The sequence below is a fragment of the Corylus avellana genome, chromosome ca5, assembly GCF_901000735.1.
Source record: "Corylus avellana chromosome ca5, CavTom2PMs-1.0".
Lineage (NCBI taxonomy): Eukaryota > Viridiplantae > Streptophyta > Magnoliopsida > Fagales > Betulaceae > Corylus > Corylus avellana.
In genome coordinates, this window is record NC_081545.1 from 36,179,164 (window position 1) to 36,205,595 (window position 26,432).

Sequence of the window (26,432 nt, forward strand, 5' to 3'; positions counted from 1 at the left end):
CATCGGTCCCAGCCTCACCCCAATCTTGAAGTATCTTTTAGGGACTATGCCAATGCAAGAGCTTCAGACCGACATCAAGGCAACTAGCATATTTGGGTTCAAAGAACGTGAAATGCACATGTAAACGACAATGGAAAAAGATCAAGACTTGCAGAGCAACTCAAAACAAGAAAGCTCCAATAAGAAAATCAAACAGAAAGAACCAGATCGGTGAGATTTTGTAAAGACAAGAAAATATGTTTTTGCTTGTATGAATCGCATAACCCCCACCTGGCTATTATTCTTTTGACCATGCTTGTGGGGCACCATGATCCTCTAACATCATATTGCAAATTCAATATGGATCTAACTGTGAAGACACAACCAGAAGGATGAGACCAAAACCATCCTTCCCATAATAATTAGGAAAATTGGAAAGAGTTATAAATGCAAAAGAATACTCCCACTGGCTTTGAGAGCCATCCAAGCAGCGCTTGCAATCCTATGTTTATTTAATCCCTATAATTGTCTTCCTAAGTTCCACAAAATGACAAAACTTTCGCTGATGATCTGAAATTCTACGCCTTTGCAATCACTGTAGTAGCAGTGGCAGCAGCAGGTGTGACACCGCCAGTGGTTGGCCTGCAGAGAAAACCAAATCCCGTTTAGCAATTAAAGTCAATAATATAAAACCATATTTACGCAACTAAGCTTTGCAGGTGATGGACTTACAATCCCACAAAAACTTTGAAGGCATCATAGATTCCCCACTGAGCCCCAGTGAGAGTTCCAATCATGACAATACGGAGAGGAAGCCCACGCGTAAAGAGACCCAACACACCCATCTTCTTCACAGCCTGCAGAAACCAGGAGGCAAAGGGTCAAAGAGAGTGTGAAGGAATGAACAAGCACCTGGGAACAATGTTAAGGAGAACCACTCACATCACCAACAGTTGCCCCTTTAGCATTGTTGAGGAAAGAGACAAGATTGTCAGCGGGATGAGACACAATAGCGCAGAATACACCAGCCACATATCCACCAGCAAAACTCACACCGAGCTGCAGACTTTTGCTGCACTGGTCCTTCGGTGTGGGGATGGCATGCTTATAGATATTCTCCACAATGGTCTCAAAAGATGCAAATTTCATCATTGTATCTGCAAGAATGAACATAATGATTATCTGTAAGAAGGCATTAACAATAGCTTAATGTGGCAGTTTTCTCTTGCTATGTTCTCTTATCAAATCCCCAAAGGAAGTGCGAACAAATTATGTCACTTAATAAAAATGGAACCCCAAAACCAAGTTGGAGAGAGAATAAGCTGAGATGGTTACTTTAATGCATATAAGCACGTGGATCAGATTAACAACAGAACACCATCCTAACATCCAAGTGATTTTTTTTTTCTCTGGTGCTCCAAAATCATCACTAGTTTGCATTTTGTTTGTCAGAAACAGAGTATTATCAATCCAATTACTTTCCCAACCCCAACTTACATGGAATCTGACGTCCCCAGAGAGGAACTATTCCCTTGTACAACCTACAATAATTTGACAAATTGGTTAGAAATACATCCTCACATGCAAAGACATATTATTAGAAAAAACTGAACTATTTTGATATGCATACCCAAGAGCGCCTTCAGATTTGACAAACTTTGGAAGCCCATCTGAAAGACCTCTAGCAAAACCAGGCTGAGTTTGAACCCGGACTTTCACTGCCTCGAATGGGCAAAGTGCAATATCAGCAATGAACTCAGCAGATGCAGAACCAGCAAGATAGATCAAGGTCTTGTACTTCGTTGCATACTCGGGTCCAGCAATGTCAGAGTAGTATTTTTTAAAGAACTCATAGAATCCAAACTTGCATGCACCCTGAGCACTGTAACCAAGCAAGGTCGGCACCCAACCCCTGAAGAAGCCTCTGGCACCCTGCTCCTTTAGCAACACTCCAAATCCAGATGAGATGCTCTTGTACTTAGCAGGGTCAATCTGAAAACCAAAAATCTGAAGGTCAATCGATGCCCTTATATACAAGTGTGACACAACATATTAGACAACCACCTTTTTGATGGTTAAGAGAAAAACATAAGATTCTTCCAAGTTTTCCAACATATTCTTGATATGGAAACAACATAAAGTTATGTCAAATCCTCTAATTAAGTGCAGAAAATTTTGTAAATTCCAATGAACTGATATGAAAAACCAATATTAAGTTCCATAACGGAGTTCATTCCTGATATGTGATATTTGGGAATCAAATAAAGCATTAAGCATTTTCTTCATGTAATTACATTACCAACCATCAAAAGAAAAATAAGAAAGAGATGTCAGATTACAGTTGATACTAAGGTATATTCCTTAAGAAGCTGATGATATGACCTCAAGATACATGATTACGACCAAAAACCCAGGTATTGGAAGATTAGTACATTAGACGAAGAACGATCCTGACAATAGGCAAAATAGTTGAGCCACTTCACAAATGGAGTCCAGAGTGCAATATCAAAAACTTCTTGAACATGTGAGCCTTAATCGAGTATTGGCAGACGGAACAAATCATCCAAATTAATCGAGGTTCTAAAATATGAACTAAACTAAGAAAGAAAACATAAAAAAACTCAATTCTAAAGTCAGTCACAATCTCTAACAGGGAATTATAAGCTCAAAGAATCTAATTACAGATCTGAAAAGGTAACTATTCCAACATCGAGACTATTAAATCGAAGAAAAATCCAACAAAAAATTCAAGAAAAAGAACTTCAAATCTTCATAACATAAGAAATATATGATATTATAACTCTGAAAGACAAACGCCTTTGTGCAACAAAATCAGCGAAGTAATATTTAAAAATAGAAAATCCCTAGCTCAGCAGCAATCCATCCAAACAAACTCCATCAATCTCAGATCTACACAAAGACCAAGTCAATGTCATAGAACCCACACATACACATATATACAGATCTAATCCGGTAAGAAATGTAGGAAACATCATCAAATCGAAGGAAAAGCGAGGCGAATGTGACGGATCTAAAGGAATCGCACCTGCATATTGCATTTGACAAGGTCGAGAGGAGTGACGGCCGTGTGAGTGAGACCGCAGCTGAGGATCCCGCCGGCCGTGCAGGCGGCGTAGAAGGCCGGAGAGTACATCTCAATCTTCTTTCCGGGCTCGCTCGGGGCCGCAACGAAGACGTTGCTCCTCCTCGTCGGCGACGATCCTTCGAGAAGACTCGATGAGAGGCCTGCGCCGCTGCTTCTAGGTTTTGCGCCGAGCATCATTTTCTCGAGCGTCGTGGCGGAAGACGAGGAGTAGAGGAAGCTCGGGATCAGAGCTTGACGCGAGCTTTTTTCTGAGAGAGCCATCGCACAGAGAGGCGGAAGCGAAAAATGAAAGCTAGAGAGAAGAGAGTTTAGGTTCTCTTTCCCAAACTCTCGCTGCCAAAAGCTTCCACTGTTAGAACTACTTTCCTTTTATTGGTCCAAGTCCAACGATCAACCCTCTCTCTTTGCGTTATTTATACGAGACGTGCGTGGTGCGTGTGGGAGAAAATGACCATTTGATCAGGGTAAATTACGATTCTGACACTCTAGAGCAGAGGCGTACGGCTTACCCTTCGAACCAACTGAATTAGGATCCTCTCGGCTGGCACCAGATTGGTTTTATGAGTAATTATGTGGCTGGACGAGGTGATTTAATCTAATCGGTTACAAAAGAGACCAGCTTAGCGGACCGGCTGTGGCATAAGCATATTCGTTGACACATCTTTGGGAAAATCACTCAACTTGGGCGTCGCAATTGAAAACTTTAGTTTGGTTCTGCCTGTAATTGTCAAATTACCTGTTTGTTTCCTTGTGTATCTTCTTTTTCCCGAAAATAGTGAGACCCAAAGGAGAAATAAGTTCTGTTTGTCTGATTTATTATTTCCTAAGCACCATTGAGATTGACCAAGCAGATTTTGGAAACTCGTCTAATATATTCTTAAAGGATCTGATCCCCCTACAATTGTTTGCTCCTGCAATGGTATATGTAAGTCTGAAAGGTCCCGGATGAACCCCTTACCGAGCATAGGTCTTCTCACAATCTCTTGAGATCGTGGAAAATTATGATTCGGTCCAGAAATGGAACTAGACCTATTGGGATTGGATTGGGATGTTATGGGATACACCTCCAAATCTTAATGGAGAACCCTTAATGGAAATGTCAACAATATTTCAACATCCTAAAAGAATGCATTTTGACTTTTATAAAGAATATTGGTATGGTATGTTTTAAAAGCCTAATGAAATTGTCTCTTTGAAAACACATTTGTCCAATGAAGACCAGAAAGACTCCTTGTTTTTCATGTTCATGAAGCCCTGACAGTAATTCAATTTCAGTGGCTTCAAAGAATACTGTCAGGTCAGTCCTCTCTCTTTCTTTGTATGTGTGGAGAGAGAGCTTCAATGGGTGCAATGGTAGGTGTGCAACTGCAAAAACAAGTCAGCAGATGAATTGGTGTCAATTGAATCAAGTAACAAGAAATTATTAGATGGCACTTGAAAAAATCAGATGCAATCAAATGGATACGAGAACCACAGTATTCCCCAAAAATGCTTTGTCTTCTCCATTCTAGCAACTCTTGTGGTCAATACAAACAGAAGAACCAATCTTCCATATTAGTTCTGAAAGGCCTAGACCTGATTCTTCAGAGTGGTTCTTCCTCATTTTCCAATCCATCCATAAGCAATGCCTCTGTTGGAGATGTAGCACTAAAGCTTTGTGGGCTTTGTGAAATGTATTATGCCATCATGGTACTTATAGTTCATGATACTTCATGTCTAAAGAGTGACCTGTTGTATGCATAAAAAGCATGCCGTATCAAGCTTCCACAGCATATCCTCGTATGCGAACTGCTCCAGTGCCAGAAGTTGCATCTGGCCGAGACCTAAACACACCAGGAAAGATATGATGCAACCCCTTTGAATGAGCTCATAGAAAGACAACAGCCAGGAAAATCTCAACCTTACTACTGCCACTTTCTGATAGGCATCTAGGAAAATCCCAACCTCAAGTAAGGTTAGGCCCTGTTGATAATGACAAAAACGGGGCACCAGTCTGCACGAAGATTCTCAACTTTCTTATCAAATCTCATAAATATCACAAGTAATCCCCACATGTACACAAGCCGTTCCTGAAACGATGAAATCGCTTTGAATCTCTAACCACAATTTCTCGATTAGCTATCTTGGAAATCAACTTAATTACAGTATGACAGTCACCACAAACCCTAAGATTCTTAATGACCTGGATTGTTGTACCAGGAGCAGAATTCATGATTCCAAAGGCAACTGCCAGCTTCTCACTATGAACTCGAGGGTTCATTTCCTTCTCTTCCTCAGTAATGTCCTGAAAAACTGAAGTCGTATTGCGTACATAGCCAAATTCTTGCAGTTTCATGGTTAATTTTTCCAAATACTCATAAATCTTCTGATGTTCTGGATGCTCTCTGTCTCCAACCCAAAATACATGAACCCTACCATTTAGTTCAACCAAACTGAATCCAGGTGTTTTGACAATTTCATCGTTCTTCATAAGTATTTTCATCCTTTCAACATCTTCCCACCTTTCAGCATCAGCATATATGTTTAAAAGCACGACATAGTAACCATAATTAGCCGGGTCTAATTCAAACAATTTTCTAGCAGAAATCTCACCAAGCTCGACGTTTTTGTGAATTCTACAAGCCCCAAGAAGGGAACCCCAGACTACAGAGTCAGGCCGAACCTTCATCCCCTTGATTAAATCATAAGCCTCATTGAGATGACCGGCATCCCCAAGAAGATCAACCATGCAAGCGTAGTGCTCCACCCCAGGTTCTACACCAAATTCATGGTTCATGGAGGTGAACCAATGCCAGCCTTCTTTTAAAAGACCAGCATGGCTACAAGCAGCAAGAACTGAGACAAACGTGACGTAATTAGGTTTGACCCCAGCCCCAATCATTTTGTAGAAGACTTCAAGAGCTTCTGTGGCTTGGCCATGCATTCCATACCCAGCAACCATGGCAGTCCATGACTTCACATTCTTCTCCTTCATGCAATCAAATGCTTTCCTCGCCATTTCAACTCTCCCACACTTGCTATACATGTCAATAATAGAAGTACCCATAACCACATTCTCCTCCAAGCCCATCTTTATAACCTAATACAAAAAAATTTTAAAAAAAATAATGACAAAAAAGAAACATTTACACTCAGGAAAGAATCATTTTTTTTAAGTAAAAATCAAAACATGCCATATACAGAACAGAGGGGGTTAGGATCAAAATTTGAAGAGCTAGCAATAATGAAAAGTACCTGATCATGTATACATTGCCCCACTTGCAAAGCCCCCGATTTCGCACAGGCCAACAACACAGCCGATAAAGTCACTGCACTGTAACTGAGATCACCATTCTTTAACATCCCATTGAAAACGTCCAAAGCCTCTGCGGACAATCCATTTTGTGCATACATGACAATCATTGAATTCCAAGAAACCGTATCCTTCTCAGCCATCCCGTCAAACACCTTCTTAGACACACGCAGCTCGCCGCACTTGGCATACACATCTATCAAAGTATTGCCAACACCCAAATCCCCCTCAAAGCCCCTCTTCACTATAAACCCATGAATCCCCTCCGTAATTCCCTTCACGGATACACGAGAACATGCTGAAAGAACCGAGACCATAGCAACTGAATCAATTAAACCTTTCCCATCACCCCCTGCATCACTCTCCTCAATCAACAACTCTTTAAAAAGCGATAACGCCTCGTGGGCACTGTCATTTTGAACATAGCCAGTGATCAAGGACGTCCAAGTCACCACATTTCTGCGAGGAATTTCATCGAACAGTGCTCTTGCGTCACTCAACTCGCCACACTTAGCGTACATGTCAATGAGAGCCGAGGACACAAAGAGGTCCGACTCAAAGCCGAAGACCAAAGCTTGCTGGTGGGCTTGCTTGCCCGAACGAAGATCGAACAAAGCAGAGCAGGATTTGATGGCGCAGGGGAAAGAGGAACGGTCGGGTCTGAGAGAGAGTTTTCGCATGGACGAGAAGGCTCGGAGAGCTTCGACGGAGTCGCCGCCCCGAGCCAAATCGGCGATGACGGAGTTCCAGGAGGAGACATTGGTTTTGTCTACGTATTTGCTGAACCAGGTTGTGAGATTGTGGTTGGTTGAATAGCGGTGTCTGTAAATTTTCCAATACAGTAACGTGACCAAACGTGAAGGAGAGTGTTTGAAAACTTCATTCATTCGTTAAATGTCGCCCTTTTCGCTCCCCTTGATACTTTTCTCGTAATCATTTTGTGCTTTGGCTGCTATTTTATGAAGGCCCAAGGGGCAACAGGCAGGCAGGGACGTAACTACAAAAATATCCAAGTTTTCTTTTAAAAGTTTTTTATTAAGTTAAATATAAAATGTATTTTTAGAATTAAACATACTTTGACTCCTCTAATTAGAAATCTTAGTTCCAACCCTATAAGAAATATATAATAGATCTAATGTTCACCAAAAACTATAAAATGACAATAATTGTTGACGAGTCTTAATTTTCTAGATTCGGAGCAAGTGTAATGAAAGTTAGCGAGAGGAAACTCAAATCCTACATTATTTGGGCAAAGCTCGGACACGTGCCCAAATAGGGTGTAACTCAAATGTCCTCTCACATGAGCTTCCATCCCATTGCATATGCAATGACAGATCTGACAGTAACCAATCCACATTCTTTATTCTAAGTCTCTTTTTTATTATGCATAACCAGTACCATATGATTGATGAATGATGATTTGCTTATAATTTGGTTTTGAAACCAAGGAATATAAATATCGCATATAACCATACATTATGGTTTCCTTATAATTCTCAAGGGCATCACTTTACCATAAAAATGAATGCAAATTATTTCAAGCACAAAAAAAAAAAAAAGAAAAAAGAAAAAAAGGAAAATTAAAAGCTCTCTATCACCCAAAATACATAAAGTAATATGCTCAAACAACAACGCTAGAGATTAGTATTGTAATGAACAAACTAACAAGTCCAACACTACAAATGGTGATGCCACTGCGAAACCTAACTGAATTGGAGGACCTCTTCCCCACAAACTGGCCGGAGCTTGGCACTGGTGCAAATGCCTCTGAATTAGGAGGAGCCGCAGAGCTTAGAGGCCGCTGATCAGTCGGAGAAGGGAAAAATGAGGACATATTGGGTGCAGTTACATACGGTGTAACAGCTGGAGAAGCTGAAATTGTAGGCTCACAAGTTGAAATTCGACCGTGCAATATAGCAAAGAAGATGACCATAGATAAAGCAGCACATAATTTGGTGGGAGTAGCCATGGATAGCTGAGTACTTCAGCTAAAATTGCAAGATAAATATAGTGATAAGGATGTGGGTGAAATGCTGAAGAGTAAGTGCTAATGCTCTGTGCCTGTGATCTTTTTTTTGGTGAATGTCACGGGATACATAGTAGCAGGTTTAATTAATCATGCTGTCTTTTTCTTCAAAAACAAAAAAAAAAAAAAAAGTTCTGATGTCTTTTACTCTTATTTATAAGGACCAAGGGTCCGCATGTTTCAGCTCCCTCTCCTCGCCCATGTGAGCTGGCCATTATGAGGACCGAAGTGCCACCGATTTGTCAACTTCGTATTTGAGTGATTAGCTTGACAAAGTTAGATACCCCATCAAATGGAATCGTGAATCTTTTAAAAACCAGGGTCCAACCACCTTAAATGTGATGATGAGGTGTAATAACTCGGATTTAGGTCCTTCATATTTTAAATAAACCATTTAAATTCTTTCACATCATTTAAAAATATAAAAACTCTCACACTCTGTTACGTATTTATACCAGAACCATCTACGTAGCAAGCTTGATAATATCCTACGATCTCAATCCAAAAATTCTGGTTCCAAAAACATTTGAAATGAAAGATTTAGATCTCATGATTTAATGAATTGAACTTCTCCCAATCCCCCAACACAAGAGAATAATTGATTAGAAGTTGGACTCGGCTCAACTATTATGGTCTGCATAATACTATCTGAAACAGTGCTAAAGATTTTTTTTAATTTTTGGATCTAACATTGCTTAATTAAACTTCACATGTTGTGTGATATGTACTTTTGCCCATCTAATAAGCCTTCTTTTGTCCTCAATTTCCCCCCACTCATGGAGAATATTTTGTAACAGGTCATCTAGCCTTCTTAAACTACCGGTCAACCGTGCACAAGATGATGAGAAATAACACTACAAATTGAAAGACCAGGCAATCTCCAAACCAATTAGTACCAGATTAATTGTTATTTGAATCATAAACCAGTGTCTGGATAGCATAGGGAGTGTAGGCAATCTCCAAACCAAGTAACAGATTAATTGTTATTTGAATCTTAAACCAGTGTCTAGATAGCGTAGGGAGTGTAGCATCATCGTCTACTAAAATAAGTAATACATGAAACAATACCACGAGCAAGGTAACAATAATAAAACAAATGGTATTGGATCCCGATCACGTGTTATAAAAAAGTTCATATGAAAGTTTGCTCAAGCTCCTCCTATTTAAACAGGTGCCCAAACAGTCCAAGTCCTATTTATTCGGACTGCTCACACTTGTCCAAACAAGTGGGGCTCAAACAGGCTCTCAAAGGGCATCTATTTAAAAGAAGACATTTGGAGATGACATTCTTCCAACCAAAGATAATACAATACGCGTGCGTAGTAACATAGCTCCTGTAGTATTTCATAAATAAGAAAGAGATAAAAGTACGTCGAAGTTCTTAAATTTTGAAAAAGCTTATTTTTCTCCAAAAACACACGAAATTACATGATTTTTCACTCTATGATAACAACTCTTGATAAATGCTACAAATTAAAAGAATCACCCAGTACAACGACCCAACTACCAGAACAATTCTTTTTTCTATGGAGTTGAATCCGGAAATAAATATATTGAAGATTACAACAAGGTGTGCCAATTCATGTGAAATAATGCACCATACAAGTTCTATCCATGAATCACAATAATGCAAGAATTGGGTGATAATTACCACCTCTTAGAAACTTCCATGTGAGGCAAAATTCTCCAACTAAAGGAGCCTAAGATGAGCAGTATCATTCAATCTTTTTATCTGCCAACCTGTTTTCCATGAATGCTGCAACACCGACACCGAAGAATCTTCTATGCAAATCTTATGTGACATTATTGGGCTGCACCCAAGAAGGCCTGTGAGGACACACTTAATTGGAATCGAATGAGTGAACACACCAATACAAGAGGAGGTACAGGATGATGTTCTGCCCCCTAAATCTTGAATGGAACTTTGAGGAGATATCTCGTCCTCAGCCTCATGATCTCCAGTAGTCACAAATTGTAGCCTGCTCTTACCAGACTTCTTTCTTAAAAGCCCTTGCCGGTGCTTGTTATGCAAATCCCACTGAATTGGTGGGAGGGAAGGCCCATCTCGGTCATGAATGGAGTTGGTCAGAGCATGGGAATTGTGGTGGGAAAACCCTTGGCTCTCATTCTGATGGTTGGAGGGAAAATCTGATCTCAACTTTTCAGGCAGTCCCAGGACAGTCCCATTTAAGAACTGAACCATCCGGAATTCTACTTGCCTAAGTGATTCTCCAGATGGTGCAGAGAAATCAGGCTGCAATCTGTCAATGAGGCTCAAAGTTTCAGGTGTATATACTTCTGATCGGAGGCAGCCCTCCCAATGCCCCTGACTCATCTCCACTAATGCATCTGAGGGTTGTATCCGTTCCTCCCCAATATTCATTTCCTGCAAGATTTTTAATGGGTGTCTAAATTATTCAATTGAAGTCAAGATAGAGAGAATATTTTAACAACTAAAATTCTCCACATCACACAACAAATGTCCTAGTTTATCTCATTATTCAAGCTAAATCTATCAGAAAGTAGTACTTAGGAGATGCATTTTTTTCAAAATCATAAGCAAATAAGTGGAGAATAGAAATCACTCTAACAATGACTGTACTACTATATGGTAGATAGAGCCTAGACAGTTTCATCTGATTAGCAAGATCAACTAACTCAATGATACCTCAAACCCCAACTACTTGGAGTTGGCTTTATAAATCTTTCTATGCTCCATAACCTTTGCCATCTGTCTGCCATTGCCACTTTTACCCACATTCTCTTTTACCTTTCCCATGCCATTTCAGCATCTTCAACTTAAATTAATCCTTACTAGTTGCATGACCAAAAATCTCAGACATATTCCAACATATTCTGTCCAGGTTTCTCAACAAATGCATTGATTTAATGATTTATTTGTTCATGCCTCTTATTCATCTCAAACATCCTCGTTACAGCTACACATTACAACAAGTTGCTTCAATGCCTAGCATGAGAGACCATATATCACAACTAACTTTACAGCGTTATGGTCATCACTTCCTTGAATTTGATAGGTAATTATGATCACTCAATACTCCAAAAACTTCACTTCATCCATTCTGCTCCAATAGATCCAAACTAACATGACACACGTTTTTCCTATCAATTTCATCTTCCACCCTCAAATTTACCCCCAATTTGACTACAGTTCATTTTCTTCCATCATCTTAATCTTGCTTACTATGATATCCTTAGATTCTTAAGCATCTCAGCGTGTTTCTATCCTATAAATAGCATTGGCTTTAGCCTTTGAACATATTCAACAAATTGTCATAAAGAATTTCAATTAACAACTTATGATTTGCAAGGGGTATATATGATCAATTAATACTTTGAACCAATAAGAATCTTCATATGAATAAGCAATTCTTATCATTATTAACTAATCCTTCATCATGAACTCTTTGTGCTCTAACAGGTCCCTCTGTTCCAATTGATGCAAAACAAAAAAGGATATGTAGCGGTAATTATGTGGATGGAGATACAAGGTGCAAAGAATATAATTGTAGATGCTTCCTTTGATAATCTAGACAAACGTCACTTTACAATTTAACCACTCCTGCAAGTAGGGCCAAAGAGTTGATAGTTCTGTTCTTCATAGGACATACACCAGCAACTATGGAAAATATCAGGTGGCCCTCATTGATAGTATACAAACAACATATAACGTCATGGTATGGTGGCTTTATAAGAAGCATTGACTGGGGATGAGTTCAATATCAAGAGTGCACCAAGTGCTGCACAGGGAACTGTAAGCATATAACCTTAGACTGGTTATTCAATCATTAGAAGATCACTCCAGCAAACACATAGGCTTCTGAAAAACACAGTATTCAATAGGTCTTATATATTCTACCTATCAAAAAAACAAAAAATGGGTCTTATATATTCTATTGAACTCATCAAAGGCTTATTCCAACTAGTTGGCTCATCCATACAATCCAACTCCAACATTCCACTCCATCTAGTGGCATGCCTTAATGTTGAGACGCTTCTTAATAAGATCCAAATAGTTGCAATTAAATTGAAGAACTTCACATTACTAGCCGAGCAAAAAACATCTACCACCTCTCTCCCCTTCAACTTCTCCAACCACAAAATGATTCGAAAGAGAGAAACCCAGAGTTCAATACTTATCAAAGTTCAGTAATGGTTGGATGGATTACAAATACACAACTAGGAGGTTTAGCTGCATGTGCTGGAACTGACATATAAGCTGACCGAATGACCATTTTCAATAGACTAGAATATAATCAATGACAGCAAAAGACTCTTAGGAACTACTGTTCGATCAATTTCATACATCAAATAATTGAAGTCCATGCCTGAGTTATTGAGCAACAGCTTTTTGCTCATCACTCCCAGATGTATCACAACTTGTCTTGCTTACAATTTTCTACATTTCAAAAATTCTTTAAGCTTAAACTAACAAAGAAACTTCTCAGCAACCTTAACATTACCCATTTCGCAAAATCCAAAATAAAAGTGATAGTCATTGTAGAGTGCTTCAAAATCAAAGTTAATGCATAATTAAAGACCCAAATTGAAATTACCTGACAGATCGAAAGCGCCATTGAGCGTGCCCGGTTTAACGGCGAGGAGTAGACGGCGTTGAACCTCACCCGCTGAGAATTGAGAAGCACGGCCAAGGCCCTGGCCTGCCGTTTCCCGGTCGACGTCAAAGCGGCCTCGGGGCACCTCCCGGCGACCAAATCTGGACTGAGGTTGAGCTCGCACTCGCCGTGGCTGATCAGAAAGACCTCCAAGACCATCCGATCAACGTCGTCGACGATCGCATCCGACGTGGAGAACACCGAGGGAGGTGGCGGGAGAGGCGGGGGTGGGGCCAGGACGTTGTAGGGGTCCCACACCTTGATCGACGGCCCGAGCCGCGGGGTCCCGAGCGAGGAGAGCTGCGGAGATAGCGGGGATGCGGACGCGTGGCACGGCAGCATCTCAGGCTCTTGTTCTAGAACCTTCTTCACCAGGTGTTTCTCCATTTCTCGCCTACTGGGTTCGCCATTATCGTCCTCTTCTTCTTCTTCTTCTTCTTCTTCTTCGTCCTCGTCGTCTTCGACTGCTGATACGGACTGGGTGGAGCCCATTGGTGGAGGAGCTAAGAGCTATGTGTCAATGCACGAACAGCAGAGATCCCACCGGTACCGTCAAGTTTAGATCTTTATAGACGGTGTTGAAAGCGAAACGCATTGCTGTAGAGCATGCAAGATTCAGGGGTCTATTAAGATGGAGAATACAATGGATGAGAGTAGCTAGGGTTTGAGGAGGAGTGCGACAGTGATAGTGAGAGATGAAGAGAGCATGTGATGTGGGTTCACACAGTGGAAATGGAAGCGGTGAGAGTGTGAGTGAGAGACGAGAGATCTACAATGGGAAGTGGATCTGGTGGTGTTCTCGGAGTTGGGCTTCCTTGGGTCTTCGTGTGCGGTGCGGGTGTTTTGGTTGGATTGGACGACACAATCCTACGCCAACGGAAAACGATATTCTACACCAAATAAGTCCATTAAGATTTTTCTCTTCCTAATCAAAATAAGGAATTCTTGAGTAAGTTGCAACTACTCAATATTCATATATTAAAGTGAATAGAAATGAGAAAGCTACAATAAAAAAAATTTGTTTAAAAAAATTGTAATGGTTGACTTGGATTCAATTAATTTGGACATGTTGTAAAAGAGTTATAAATTTTGTATTATTTAATAAATTTTTAAATGATGATGTAACAATATATATATTATTATATATGTGAAATTTAATCTAGACCTTAAAACAGGTCCTTTTTCATTTTCAAGAGAATTCTCTTCCGATTACGTGGACATGGAGAATTCTCTTCCAATTTTGGTTGTAAATGATAATGAAGCAAAGCAATACGTAAGGATTCTCCGGTTCGCCTTCTTTGTACACTAAATTAAAAATGCTAACAATAGTTTTGATTCGAAATTATCTTCCGCATATTTAGCACTAGTTGTGTTATTCTCATTGTAGCTATGTATTTATTTTTTCCAGGCTTGAGAAGTTTCCGTCCCTTTTCTTTTCCAATTAAGTTATGGAAACAATGACTTTGTTTGTTTGTTAAAGAACAAAGCCTTTTTCTTTTCTCTTTTGTTTTATTTTTTAAAAACAAAATATTTAATACTGTTTTCACTTTTATTTCATAAGATAACAGTTTTTTAAACAAAAACAAACGTAATTGAACAATGTAATGTAATGTAATGATATTTTGAATTGCCAGCTTACTATAGTAATAGCCTAATAGGCATCAACAGTTCCGGTTTTACCCTTTAAAAGCTCTGGGCCCTGAATACTAGCTTCTGCATTTGGAATTTGGGCTCACTCCCATTTATTCTCCTAACCGACTATTTCTGTCAACGTCCAATACAGGTTTTGGACGTGCCACCTCATTGGGCTTCTATTGGATTTGTAAGCTGCAAGAGTACCTGGTTTTTGATGCTCAGCCTGGTTTCTAGCTCAACATTTCATGGACCATAACTACTTTTTTCATACATAAAATGATAAAATAAAGCAATCTCCAGACTTTGCTCATGCTTGTCTACTTCTTCAGGCCTCCAATTGGTGTCCCCTATTTACATTTTGAGGCTCATTGAGCTTGAGCTTGCTGGATCCTTCCGTTTTTCTTTAGCATTACTGTCTCCTTTACAGCACTCCTTGCCGCCTCATCAAAAGTATTTTTTTTAGTTATTTTAGTGAGACAATATAATCAAAATAACCTAAATATTCAGTCTCACTACTTTAACCAAACAAAGTAGTGAGGTAATTGTAAACAGTACTCACCAAATTTAAAAATTATTATTCACTCACCAATTGGTTAAACAAATATAATTTCTCTCTCTTCCTTTTTGCTTTTTGTTTCTCTCTTTTTTCTTTTTTATTTTTCTTTCCCAAAAAGTGTGATTAAACAAATATTATTAGTTTTTTTTTCTTCCGCCAAAAAGTGTGAGGGGGAACTCCCCATATGTTAATACTAGTTAAACATATGGTATTATGCATAATGAGTTTGCTAATTTGCAAAATGGGGTGAGAATAGAGAAAGAAAGATGAAGAAATACAGAGAGATAAATAAGACAAATATTCCTAAAATAGACCATTAGAAAAATACAAACATTTAAAAATATAAAAGTTAGAAAAAGAATAAACAAATCTTTAAAAAATAATATTTAAATAGAATAGTGAAAGTGGATTGTTAAAGTAGTGAGGTTAATGTAGGTGTTCTAAAAAGGTGAATTGTCAAAGATGAAAGTAATGCTAAATTATAATTATCTCATAATGTAGACGTGGCAGCTTCAATTCATTTTTAAATTATTTATTGATAAAAAAATAAATAAAATAAAGAGTTTGTTGGGACTACCACATCAACATTATAAAATAGTTATGAGATAGAAATGTGTTTCTATCATTACTCCAAGGATGACTATGATATACACATAATGAAATAAATATTTCTAAACCATCAATGTATTGTATCGATCTATTAATATAGTTCACATCTACCTATATCAAAACAAGTATTGTTAGGAGTATTACAACTTTTACAAACTAATGTGACAGTTTACCTTACCACTAAGCAAAGCAAGGTAACTTTACCTTCCCACTTAGTAGAGCAAGCTAACCCCACTTTCCATTAGCATAGTCTTGTAAAATATTGACCACATAATGGTGAGATACTTTAATGATTAAGAGCTTTAACAAAAATTAAAAAAAAAAAATCCGCCAAGGCCCAAGGGGGTTAGATTTATTAAAAGGCAACAAACAGCCAGCCTTTATAGGTTCATTGAGTTGTGTGAATGTTGTCTCCACAATTTCAGTAAGACAACTTTGTTATTCCTTTGATGACCCGTATCTGTCTTTTTGTATCTAATGCACATACGATTCCTATTTCTTAATGTGTCTCTTTTCATCTCCTACAAGACATCGGGCTCCTTCTTTTTTGTCGTTTTGGGTTTGTTTAGCTGTCGTTTACTTTACACCTGTGTAGACCTGTCCCCGGTTTTCTTCACATAACCGCAGACAAAATAGTGTATAGTGGAATATAAGATTGTTATTGTAAAACGAATCATTTGTTTGTCGTTTGGATCCTTTTGAAGTACAAGAAAGAGGAGAAAATGGAAGGGAAATTGTTAAAATACTTTTGAAACTTTTCAATAATTTTTTTTTTGTGTGTTTCTACCTTTCTTTCGGTGATCCACACAAAAGAGGTGAAATCTTGGGATGGGATAGATAAAGTGAGTGGAGAATCTTATATGCATTTTTCATAATCAGGCGGTGATATGCGATGATTAATGCTAAAGCAAAATGATTACAGCTTAGACCATCCAAGAATGGATTTCATGCCAAGAATGCATTAGATCATGTCACTCGATCATCTAATACTTATTTTTTTAAATGTTTACTCTGCATGTTTTTAGACTTATTGTTGGATTATTCAACCCCTTTTTTGTTTTTTATTATAATCTTTGTTTGATGTATATAAAAATAAAAAATAAAACCTAGAGACCTACCCTGGCTATCCGACCAACCGGAGTCGGAGCCCTCATCAAGTGGGGGTCCTCTCTCACATCCTTGTGTTATTAGCCGTGATACCTTATCTTTGGACAAAAATGAGAAAGAATCCGAATCCTAATCCACCCTGGATTACTCATCCATTAGCCATCCATGAGCAACTTTTGCTAAGAATAACGCAAAAAAAAGAAAGAAAGCAAAGAGTCCTAAGACGCAATAGACACTAGGGTAGTCTTTTAAAAAGTTTCCCTACTTTCCTTTAATTTTGTTCAATGGATGATAAAACAAATAAATGGTCGGTCCACCAAAATAACTTGCATGTGAATCCTTATCAAGTTGATGATATTCTCCATCGTTGACATGTACACTAATTTGGACAATATACATATCTACTGTGCTATACAGCTGGCTTGTGGGCTGTTGCAAGAAGCTTTCATCTGGGGATGATCTTGTCTCCGGATCGGGATCCCTGTAATTGGGGATTTTGAATAATTGTTTGTCCTGATTTTCAATATATATAAAAAAATAAAAAATAAAAAAAGCCCCACCAAATAAAATTGCAGATATTTATAATGCAAATAAAAAAAAAATGCTTAAGAATATATCCAATGAAATTTCACGAAAATTGTATGAGTGAATCATTCTTTGTTTAAAAGAGGCAAGGATTTGACTTTTGTGAATCATTAGGTTAGTAACGTAAAATAATAATAATAATAATAACAATTAAAAAACTTTATTTTGCTCACGCAATCCTATACATTCCTTATAAGCTACACCTTTTAATTTTGTCATCGTGTTTAGTTTGAACATGATTCTCTTCGTTTTAATTAAATTTTTTTTAAAAAAAATTGTAAATTGTCACATTGTGAATGTATTTTCATATAATTAAAATGGACTTATGTGTCCATTTGTTAATTTTTTCTTAGAAGATACTTTTTGTTTTCGTTTTTTAATATTTTGAAAGGTTTGTTAATATAACTGTTTTAGATGAGAATAACTTCTATAAGGAATTGACATAAATTAGTTATTTTGTGCCATCCAATAAAAAATGAACATATCAGCATATTGCACAAAATGAGATAAACAAAAAAAAAACATTGAATTTTTGACGGAGGAGAGGGCGGTGATAGTGTGGGCAATGAGGGGAGGCGGTGGGTCTCTAGGTTCTATAACGAATTCACGATTAAATGGGAAAAAATGAATTTTGTGAGAAGTAAAAATCCGGTGTTTTTATCTCTATCTAATTTTGTGCAATATGCTGATATGTTCATTTTTTATTCTATTGCACAAAATAGAAAAATTTATGCCACGTTTTTATAAAAATTATTCTCGTGTTAGATTTATAGGAAAGCACTACCAATATTGCTTCAACTCTTTTCTTTCACAATCATCAACATGGTAAAAACTTTTTCTTTTTTCTTTTTTCCCCTTTACCATTGTAGCAAGAAAAAAAAAATGTTAGGTGCTCTTCGTATGCTTATAATGTTATTCTAGTCATAGTAAATATTAATTTTTAAAATATGAGTGATAGAAGTAAAGCCCATATTTTTTTTTTTGTCTTTTAAAAAATAATATGTATGTAGGACTAAAAACCCACCAAAGGGCATTTAACTTTTTTTTTTTTTAAAAAAAAACATTATTTAACTTTCCTCACTGTTTCATTCGCAATGAATCAATGATCATTAAATAGGACAGGTCACAAATGCTCTAAGGCCATGTTCAAGTTACCCCTGTTTCTGCCCAGAAAAAAAGGCTCATCTCTCTCTCTCTCTGTCTCTCTCTCTCCTTTCTGTGTGCATGGAAATGCGTGTCTAATACAACTGCAAAAACGTTCTCTTCCTAACTCCTCCAATAAATACTTCCGTTTCGCATCCTTCACTTCAGTGCCGGTGCTTTTGAGATCCGGCGAAGTCTAACACTAAATATATATACAGTGCATCCATCGGATCTCTGCCGGCGATATGCTCAGATCATTAGCCAGGTCAGCACTGTTTAAAGCTCAAACTAGCTAGCTCTTGTTCCTACTTTTTCACCGTGTTTTTAATATATATATGTGAAAACTAAAGGGTGCTGTTGTTTGCCCTTTTCACAGAGAGTTCAAGTTTGTAGCTGATCATCATGGTTTGCTTTGTAAACGTCCGAGATTTTATTCTACCGGAGGCAGAGGAAGGTAAGCTCATTTACTACTCCAGTACCTCTGCTTTTTTTTTTTTTTTTCTTTTTTTTTTTTTTCTTGTTTAAAGAAGTGCAACATAATAAATCCACGTTGACCCTTTCATGGTTCTCGTAATGATCAGGAAAAATGAGAGAAAATTCCTGAAATGATTCAAATAACTCCTTTTAATCTTTCGTTGTACATTTGGACCAAGTGGGGTTTAAGGATTTTATTTTATTTTATTTTTGGCATAAACCAAATCTTTAAAATATCTCAAGAAATGATTGCTTAGGTTGAATATATGGATTAGCGCTGTAGACATGTTTTGTGAAATTGTTTTTAGTTAAAATGATATATCTAGCTAGCTCACCATTTACTATTATTATTATTTTTGTGAAATTGGTTATAATTGAAGCTTAAATGGGATATACTGGCCATTCTTAGCAACTTCAAGGAAAAGATAAAGCCATCATATACATCAGCCTCGTCAGCACGTATTTTTTCCCCTCAATTCTTGATTGTTAATTTACTTGTCATTCTCAATTGAAGTCGGCAATTTTAGTCCATTTTATTCATTTTCTTCGAAGCCTCGAGGATGTACACATGAAGTCATCACATACGTCCTATATATTTATACAATACACGGTTGTTGCAGTGTCCTGGAGCATCTTGGGATAAGTTTTTTTGTTATTAATATCATGTGAATATTGTCTTTGTCATTATTAAAGTCTTAATTAAATTATTAAATTTACGTCTCGTGTCAAATCCCTTAACCTTAAACTGATTGATATATAAGAAAGAGATACACTATAATATCATGTGAAGCACATGTAATATTGCAATAAATTAAACTAGAATTTTGATTGATTCTTACATATCTATCACCAAGTACAAGAAATGGTGCATGTCTAAGTTACTTAGCATGTTCTCTTGCCGTAGATGTTGCAACCCATCCATTTCTTTATTCCTTACGGAATTCAAAATTTGTTAAATCTTGTTATATTTTACGGATTCTGTAATGTATTGTTTAGTTCGTGTAAGAGATCTAGTACTAGAATTCCACCTGTTTGGGTAGAAAACCCGAACCCAACTACTTGTTGGTCATATTCAAACTCATATGAATTGGTTATAATGCATGTAATGAGAGCTTATTGCTCTGGATCCTCCATATTTTTCAACAAAAGGGTGCAAGAGGCTGTTTGCTTTCTAATTTCGTAATGATGATAGCTTATTGCTCTGGATATATCCTCCATATTTTTCAACAAAAGAGTGCAAGAGGCTGTTTGCTTTCTAATTTCTTCTACCGTCTCAAAATCAAAGCAAAGCAAGAATGGATTATGCTGTGCTGCCACATGCAAAATGCGAAAGTTTCAAAATTTTTACGGCATGCTTTATTGTCCAATTATGACAAATTTTCACTTTGCCTTTCACTTTTTTTTATGAGTGACTCATACATACGGTGTCTGGGTCCACAACAACATCATAAAACTCAATGAATAATTTCAAAGTTGATTGGACAACTCCTTTTCGTACCATCTTCATTTTGAACATTCATGGTTTTGCACACAAACAAAGGTAGCTGTTTCTCGAACGCCACGACTAGTCTAGATTTGTCTTCCATCTCTTGTGATTGATAGATATTATTATGTATTTGTTTTGCTCCGAAAGCAGGCTAGAAGGAAAAGTAGCTCTAATAACAGGGGCCGCAAGCGGGCTTGGAAAGGCCACGGCCCACGAATTCATCCAACATGGGGCCCAAGTAGTCATTGCTGATATTGATACTCAACTTGGCCCAAAAGTCGCCAATGACCTGGGCTCTGCAGCCCACTTTGTCGAATGTGATGTGGCCGTCGAGTCCCAAGTAGCGGAAGCTGTAAATGTTGCCGTGTCCCGCCATGGAAGACTTGACATAATGTACAATAATGCCGGAATAGTGGGGCCAACGATGCCACCGAGCATTGCGGACCTTGACCTAAACGAGTTTGACCGGGTCATGCAAGTCAACGTCCGAGGTGCAATGGCCGGGATAAAGCATGCAGCCCGAGTGATGGTACCAGTGGGCTCAGGCTCCATTCTATGTACGTCTAGCATAAGTGGGCTAATGGGTGGGCTTGGGTCGCATCCATACACAATATCCAAACATACAATAGTTGGGATTGTGAAGTCCGTGGCAAGCGAGCTATGCCGAAGTGGGGTCAGGATCAACTGCATTTCACCAGCGCCAATTCCTACGCCAATGGCTGTGGACCAAATAGGCAAATTCTACCCAGGTGCAGCAGAGGAGCAAGTGATTGGAATTGTGAATGGGCTTGGGGAGCTCATGGGGGCAAAGTGTGAAGATATCGATGTGGCCAGGGCTGCATTGTATTTGGCATCAGACGAGGCCAAGTATGTAACAGGACATAACCTGGTAGTGGATGGAGGGTTCACCTGCTTTAAAACTCTTGGCTTCCCCTCTCCCGATCAGATTGTCTAACATTGCAAAATCTTGTAATATTGTTGTCATTCTGGCGGTATGGCATGTCTTTGCTCTTTGTTTTTTTTCCTTCTTTGGAGCATATATTTGTATCGGCTTAATTTTGCTTCTTTGTGACTTTGGAGGACTTGATGTCTATTGCTCCATGATTGATTACATGAACTTTGTGAAATTTGGCGAGGTTTTAACTTTTAACAAGGGAGAGAAAAGAGAGAGAGGGGAAGAAAAGCAAATATTGTGAGTAGATGAAGCTTTATAGATTAAGAATGGGGTACAAAACTTAATAAACTATGTAAGCAATTTGTGTTTCGCGCCCGTTTTAAAATGTTAGAATTGCATACCCACTACCTACACAATTGATCTCGATGAATAGCGCACTTTAATTTTGGTTATGGGGATTGTTTGCAATTCGTTACCTGCTCAGACAAATAAATCTTATTGTGATCTCTCTCGTTAGCTGTTTAGATTGACTTCAATTTGGTGAGTGAATTACAGTCAATTTCATTCTTCCTAATCTACTCATTTTTCCTATCCATTTAGGGTTACGACTACAGATCAAGGCTGTCATATTGTAAGTTATGTTCCAGTATCTCTTGTGCATTGGAGCTTTCATTTACCACAATTGCAATTCTAGCAGTTCCATTCTATGTTCTTTTAAACTTTTTCTTTTTTACTTTCTAAATATTTTTTCTTGAATTCCACAACTTACTGATATTAAGATGTAGCGTTTTAAAAGAGATGAGCACCGACTAAAAAGAACCGAATACAAAGGAGTATATACATAAAGAGATAAAATGCTCAGGTTGGCTGTTACGGTTATGAAAACAAAAAATCATAACTTCCATCAGTATCACCATAGCTAGTGATTCATCTGTGAGGACTGCAATGGCTGCCTTGGCCACACTGCTGTAATTGGCAAAGCTTCATGAAGGGGCGTTGGGGGCCAGACCCCTGCTTGACCGGAAAAAAAGCTATCACCCAAATTGGTCTCCAGAATTCCTCCTGAAGGCCAAGAAGTAGTGCTAGAATTACTACTCCATCCACCTTCAGAGTAATCACCCAGTGGCCGACTATTATCTGTGCTGGCGATAGTAAAATCTGTTTGATCATCAGGGGCCATCAACATTGCCATGTAGGAAGAGTAATCAGTGACTGGTAAAAGAGCCAGCGATGGATGGTAGACATCATTGAAGCCAGGAAAGTCAGATCTTTCTTCATGTTTCATGTTAGAACTTTTGATCCCATCCAAATCATTGAAGTCAGGCAAATCAATGCTTAATGGGCTAAGTTCTTCGGCTCCTAATTCAAAATTCTGAACTGATTTTCCTTTTAGGAATCGGATTCTTTCCTCCACAGTCAGTATCTTGGAGTTCAAGTTTCTCATCAAAATTTGAAGTTCCTCCAGTGAAAGCTTGTGCAATTGATTGTCCAGAAAGTGCCATGGCTGCTGCTTCTCCTTCTTGTCCATGGTTTCCAAAATCCCTGAGAGATTTAGCTTCTGCAAACAACCGCTGCTACCTTCCTTGTACTTCATGATAACTGCTTCGGCCTTTTTCCTGTCTTCTGGCCACACATCGACCGTCCCATCAGGCCCAAAACAGACCACGCAGACTGGGATGCCACACAACACAGCGAGTTCCTCGGCTTTCTTCTTCAGAGTAGGAACTCTCTTCATGAATGTCTTTCTTCGTGAGTTCCCATCTTCAATGAATTCCCTGGCTCGCTTTTGTGGTTTTCTGGTTTGTTTCGACAGGTTTGGTTGTGACTTTTCCATGGTCTTGTCTCAGACAGAAAACGTTCAAACAAGAGTTTTTGTGAGAGTTACCAAAACTTTGAAAACGTTCAGACAAGAGTCCGTCCGAGGGAGAGTCCTATAAACTTGGGATTTATGCGGAGGAAAAGAAGGGTTCAGTTTTCCTGCTACCACTGGGACATAAGACTCCTCTTCCCTTGCGGTCGGCGGATTTCTCAACAATTGCTCCCTCCCTCTTCCTCGGTGGTATAGCTTGGGCTTCGTATTGGGCTTGCGTTTGGGATTCCCTCTGCCTCTAGCGGAAGTTCTGGTTTAACGGATGTGATGATGGGCCGTCTTCGCCGCTTAAGAACCAGCCCGAAACATCTGGGGAGAACAATTAAAATTAACGGAAATTTGACACTTTGGAGGCCGGCATATATACCTCAATGAGTATGATAGGTCACTCTGGGGCAAGTGTAGAACTCTTTTGCCCCAGACAATTCTGAGTTTGGGGCCCATTTAACCCAGCTGAATGGGTTCTACTTGCCCCAGACAGTTCTGAGTTTGGGGCCCATTTACCCCGGCTGAATGGGTTCTACTTTTACACCTGTTCTTGTCTGCATTGTGTGTGTGTATATATATATATATATATATGAAGTTATTTCTCCTTTTCTACCAACTTTTGAGATGCCAAACAATAATGTAAAATAATGTTGAATTAAGAACATTTTTTTTTTTTTTTTTAAAGAACACTCATTCAATCAAAAGAGATTACAACAGATTAATAAATACAACTTAATCTGAAATATTCAATTCAAACAGACCTGTAGCACTTCAATGAATTGGTAAGAAACCAGAAAAGTGAAAAGCATTAGTAAATACAGCCGATTAAAGTTGCGGCGCTCTATAATGGATAAAACCATCTGGAGTAATAAAACAAGTTTTTTGTGAAGATTTAGCAAAAAACAAACAGTAAAAAAATGGTTTTTTTTGCAGACACCGAGTCTGAGACCCAACTAATTGAGGTTATTATTAAAAACTCAATCTAGACATACCACTTACTCTAACACCTCAATAAATTATAAAAAGACCCAACAGGAAAAAAAAAAAAAAAAAAAATATGGTCGTTCCTTGTGAAATGAAATTCTACCTTACTATTAAAATTCAAATAATAATAGTTTTATTGTTTTTTTTGAAAAAAGAAAAAAAAAAAAAAACAGTAATAGTTTTAAAAGAACAACTACGAAAAGTCCAAAAGTGATATAGATTGAGGTGGGGGCGCCCTAGGACTGGGGGAACATCCTCTGGATTGGATGCTTAATTAGATTCCCTTTTGAGCTTCTTTTCATTTATTGTGACAGGGGCATAATTCACTACAGTCAGTATAAAAGTTAGCTCCCTCTATTTTATTTGGATCACGAGCGGTGCAACTTGCCAGATTTTAATGACCTTTACCTCTATATGCACTGAATTTTTATTTCTTTTTTTAGGAAATACATTTAATTTGGTATAGTTTTTTTTTTTTTTTTTTGCTTGGAGTTTGAGTTATATATATATATACCATAATTTCTTATAAATTGACACTAACAACATCAGTTGCACTTAATTAAATCTAATTATTATTAATTAATGTAGTAAATATTAGTGCCGTGACTGTATTATAATTAAAGTAGCTAGGACTAGAAATTTGTGGCCGGACAGTGAATCAAACATGAAATTAGTCTGTTAGGATTTAGGAGTCTGACCAATTTAATTAAATATGTCGAATTAGTTGATAATTTTTTACACGATCAGCGAACTCAACATAAAATTAGCGAATTAAGATTAAAAAATTTAACATGTTTAATTAAATAAATAAATCGGGTTAAAATTACCCTATATAATCTTATACATACAACCGACCCGACACATTCCGAACATTACACCCGAACACGAATTATCATACTTTTTTTTTTTATCAACGAATTATCATACCTATTTAAGCGCAAAAGCCACTCTTAAGAGATGCAAACGGCGTTTGCTCACAGAAGACACAGCCCATGGCTGGTGTGCGTCCTTTGGAGATAAATTCGAAAATGCAGATGGGATTCTTTTTTTCCAGTAAAGAGGGCTTTCAAACGTATAATGGCAATGGTCCCGCTGTTTGGTTTGGTCCCCTCCTTTGGTCATGACTCGTGGCTCGTCACCTTCCTTCTTGCTTCCCCTTTTTGTTTTTTGTTTTATCTTTCCGGTTCTCTCTCTCTCTGCTTCATATATATTCAACTTCCCAAAGCTTTTCTTGGTGTCTTCATTAATTTAAGTTGCTATATAATTAAGTTGATAGAGAAGCATGTTTGTAAAGCTTGGAACCTTTGAGAATTGTGATTGAGATAACCATGACCACGTGCTCATCCAATATCCAATTCACATGTCATAGCATGCCGCCAAGTTTTTACAGAGCAACCAAACGGCGGGTACAACCATGATTTTGGCCTTGCACGTTGTTCTAGTAGGACCCACGCTTTGATTTTTCTGTTCTTTGCCCTATTAGTTGCATGTGTGCCACGTGTGTATCAATTCATCAACACTAGTATCGCGTCACCGGACACAAAGAGGGAGCAAGCACACTCTTTTTAGTTCAACAATACTAGATAATAATGTTGATGAGGTAGGATATATTTATAGCATTATTTTGAGGTATAGAGTTGTCTACATTGATTTAATTAGTTTAATAAAAAAAAATTGGGGAACATTGTTAATTTGTTTACTTATGGTGCGAATGGGACTACGATTTTGCAAAAATAATTTGTATTTTTAAAAGATATCGCAAAACGTAATTTATAGAAGAAAAAAAATTGCGATTTCTATAAGCAAGTTAGGATGTTTATTTGAAAATGTGCAAATTTAAACCAAAATCACTACTTTCCATAACAAATATTTGACAAAAAAATATTTTTTAACGTGTTTTATCAAATGCCTTTGTGATTTTTAAAAATAACGATTTAAAAAGCGCTTATTGAAACCGCAATCATTAATTTCAATTTTTTTTACCTTACTAATAGAAAAGAATAAGTAAATCCTTGAGGAAAAATATTTAAATGAAAAAGTAAAAATTGATAGTTAAAATA

At 37.8% G+C, this 26,432-nt stretch overlaps 5 protein-coding genes across 6 annotated transcripts; 1 reads left to right on the top strand and 4 right to left on the bottom strand.

Annotated features, from left to right (window-relative positions):
• Positions 1-225: 225 nt before the first annotated feature.
• Positions 226-3,479, bottom strand: LOC132182286 (mitochondrial phosphate carrier protein 3, mitochondrial). Its single transcript, XM_059595484.1, has 6 exons — positions 3,026-3,479; positions 1,610-1,971; positions 1,477-1,520; positions 922-1,136; positions 712-836; positions 226-621 (listed from the first exon to the last, which is right to left on the bottom strand). Exons 1-6 carry the CDS (start codon positions 3,344-3,346, stop codon positions 558-560), a joined length of 1,131 nt encoding a protein of 376 aa, XP_059451467.1. The 5' UTR covers positions 3,347-3,479; the 3' UTR covers positions 226-557.
• A 1,084-nt stretch (positions 3,480-4,563) lies between these two features.
• LOC132183018 (pentatricopeptide repeat-containing protein At3g26782, mitochondrial) lies at positions 4,564-7,298 on the bottom strand. Its single transcript, XM_059596406.1, has 2 exons — positions 6,320-7,298; positions 4,564-6,164 (listed from the first exon to the last, which is right to left on the bottom strand). The coding sequence occupies exons 1-2, from the start codon at positions 7,262-7,264 to the stop codon at positions 5,121-5,123; spliced, it is 1,989 nt and encodes a 662-aa protein (XP_059452389.1). The 5' UTR covers positions 7,265-7,298; the 3' UTR covers positions 4,564-5,120.
• A 2,593-nt stretch (positions 7,299-9,891) lies between these two features.
• On the bottom strand, positions 9,892-13,953 carry LOC132183021 (uncharacterized). The gene is made up of 2 exons (XM_059596411.1): positions 12,981-13,953; positions 9,892-10,789 (listed from the first exon to the last, which is right to left on the bottom strand). Exons 1-2 carry the CDS (start codon positions 13,530-13,532, stop codon positions 10,094-10,096), a joined length of 1,248 nt encoding a protein of 415 aa, XP_059452394.1. The 5' UTR covers positions 13,533-13,953; the 3' UTR covers positions 9,892-10,093.
• A 4,712-nt stretch (positions 13,954-18,665) lies between these two features.
• Positions 18,666-21,899, top strand: LOC132183024 (secoisolariciresinol dehydrogenase-like). Of its 2 annotated transcripts, none has more exons than XM_059596413.1 (3): positions 18,666-18,940; positions 19,052-19,129; positions 20,783-21,899. In XM_059596413.1, the coding sequence occupies exons 1-3, from the start codon at positions 18,921-18,923 to the stop codon at positions 21,588-21,590; spliced, it is 906 nt and encodes a 301-aa protein (XP_059452396.1). In that variant the 5' UTR covers positions 18,666-18,920; the 3' UTR covers positions 21,591-21,899. The 2 variants fall into 2 exon arrangements, with proteins under 2 accessions (XP_059452396.1, XP_059452397.1); XM_059596414.1 differs by having other exon boundaries at positions 20,786-21,899.
• Positions 21,900-22,245: 346 nt separating this feature from the next.
• LOC132183023 (agamous-like MADS-box protein AGL92) lies at positions 22,246-23,762 on the bottom strand. Its single transcript, XM_059596412.1, has one exon. It carries the CDS (start codon positions 23,362-23,364, stop codon positions 22,450-22,452), a length of 915 nt encoding a protein of 304 aa, XP_059452395.1. The 5' UTR covers positions 23,365-23,762; the 3' UTR covers positions 22,246-22,449.
• Between the last annotated feature and the right edge of the window lie 2,670 nt (positions 23,763-26,432).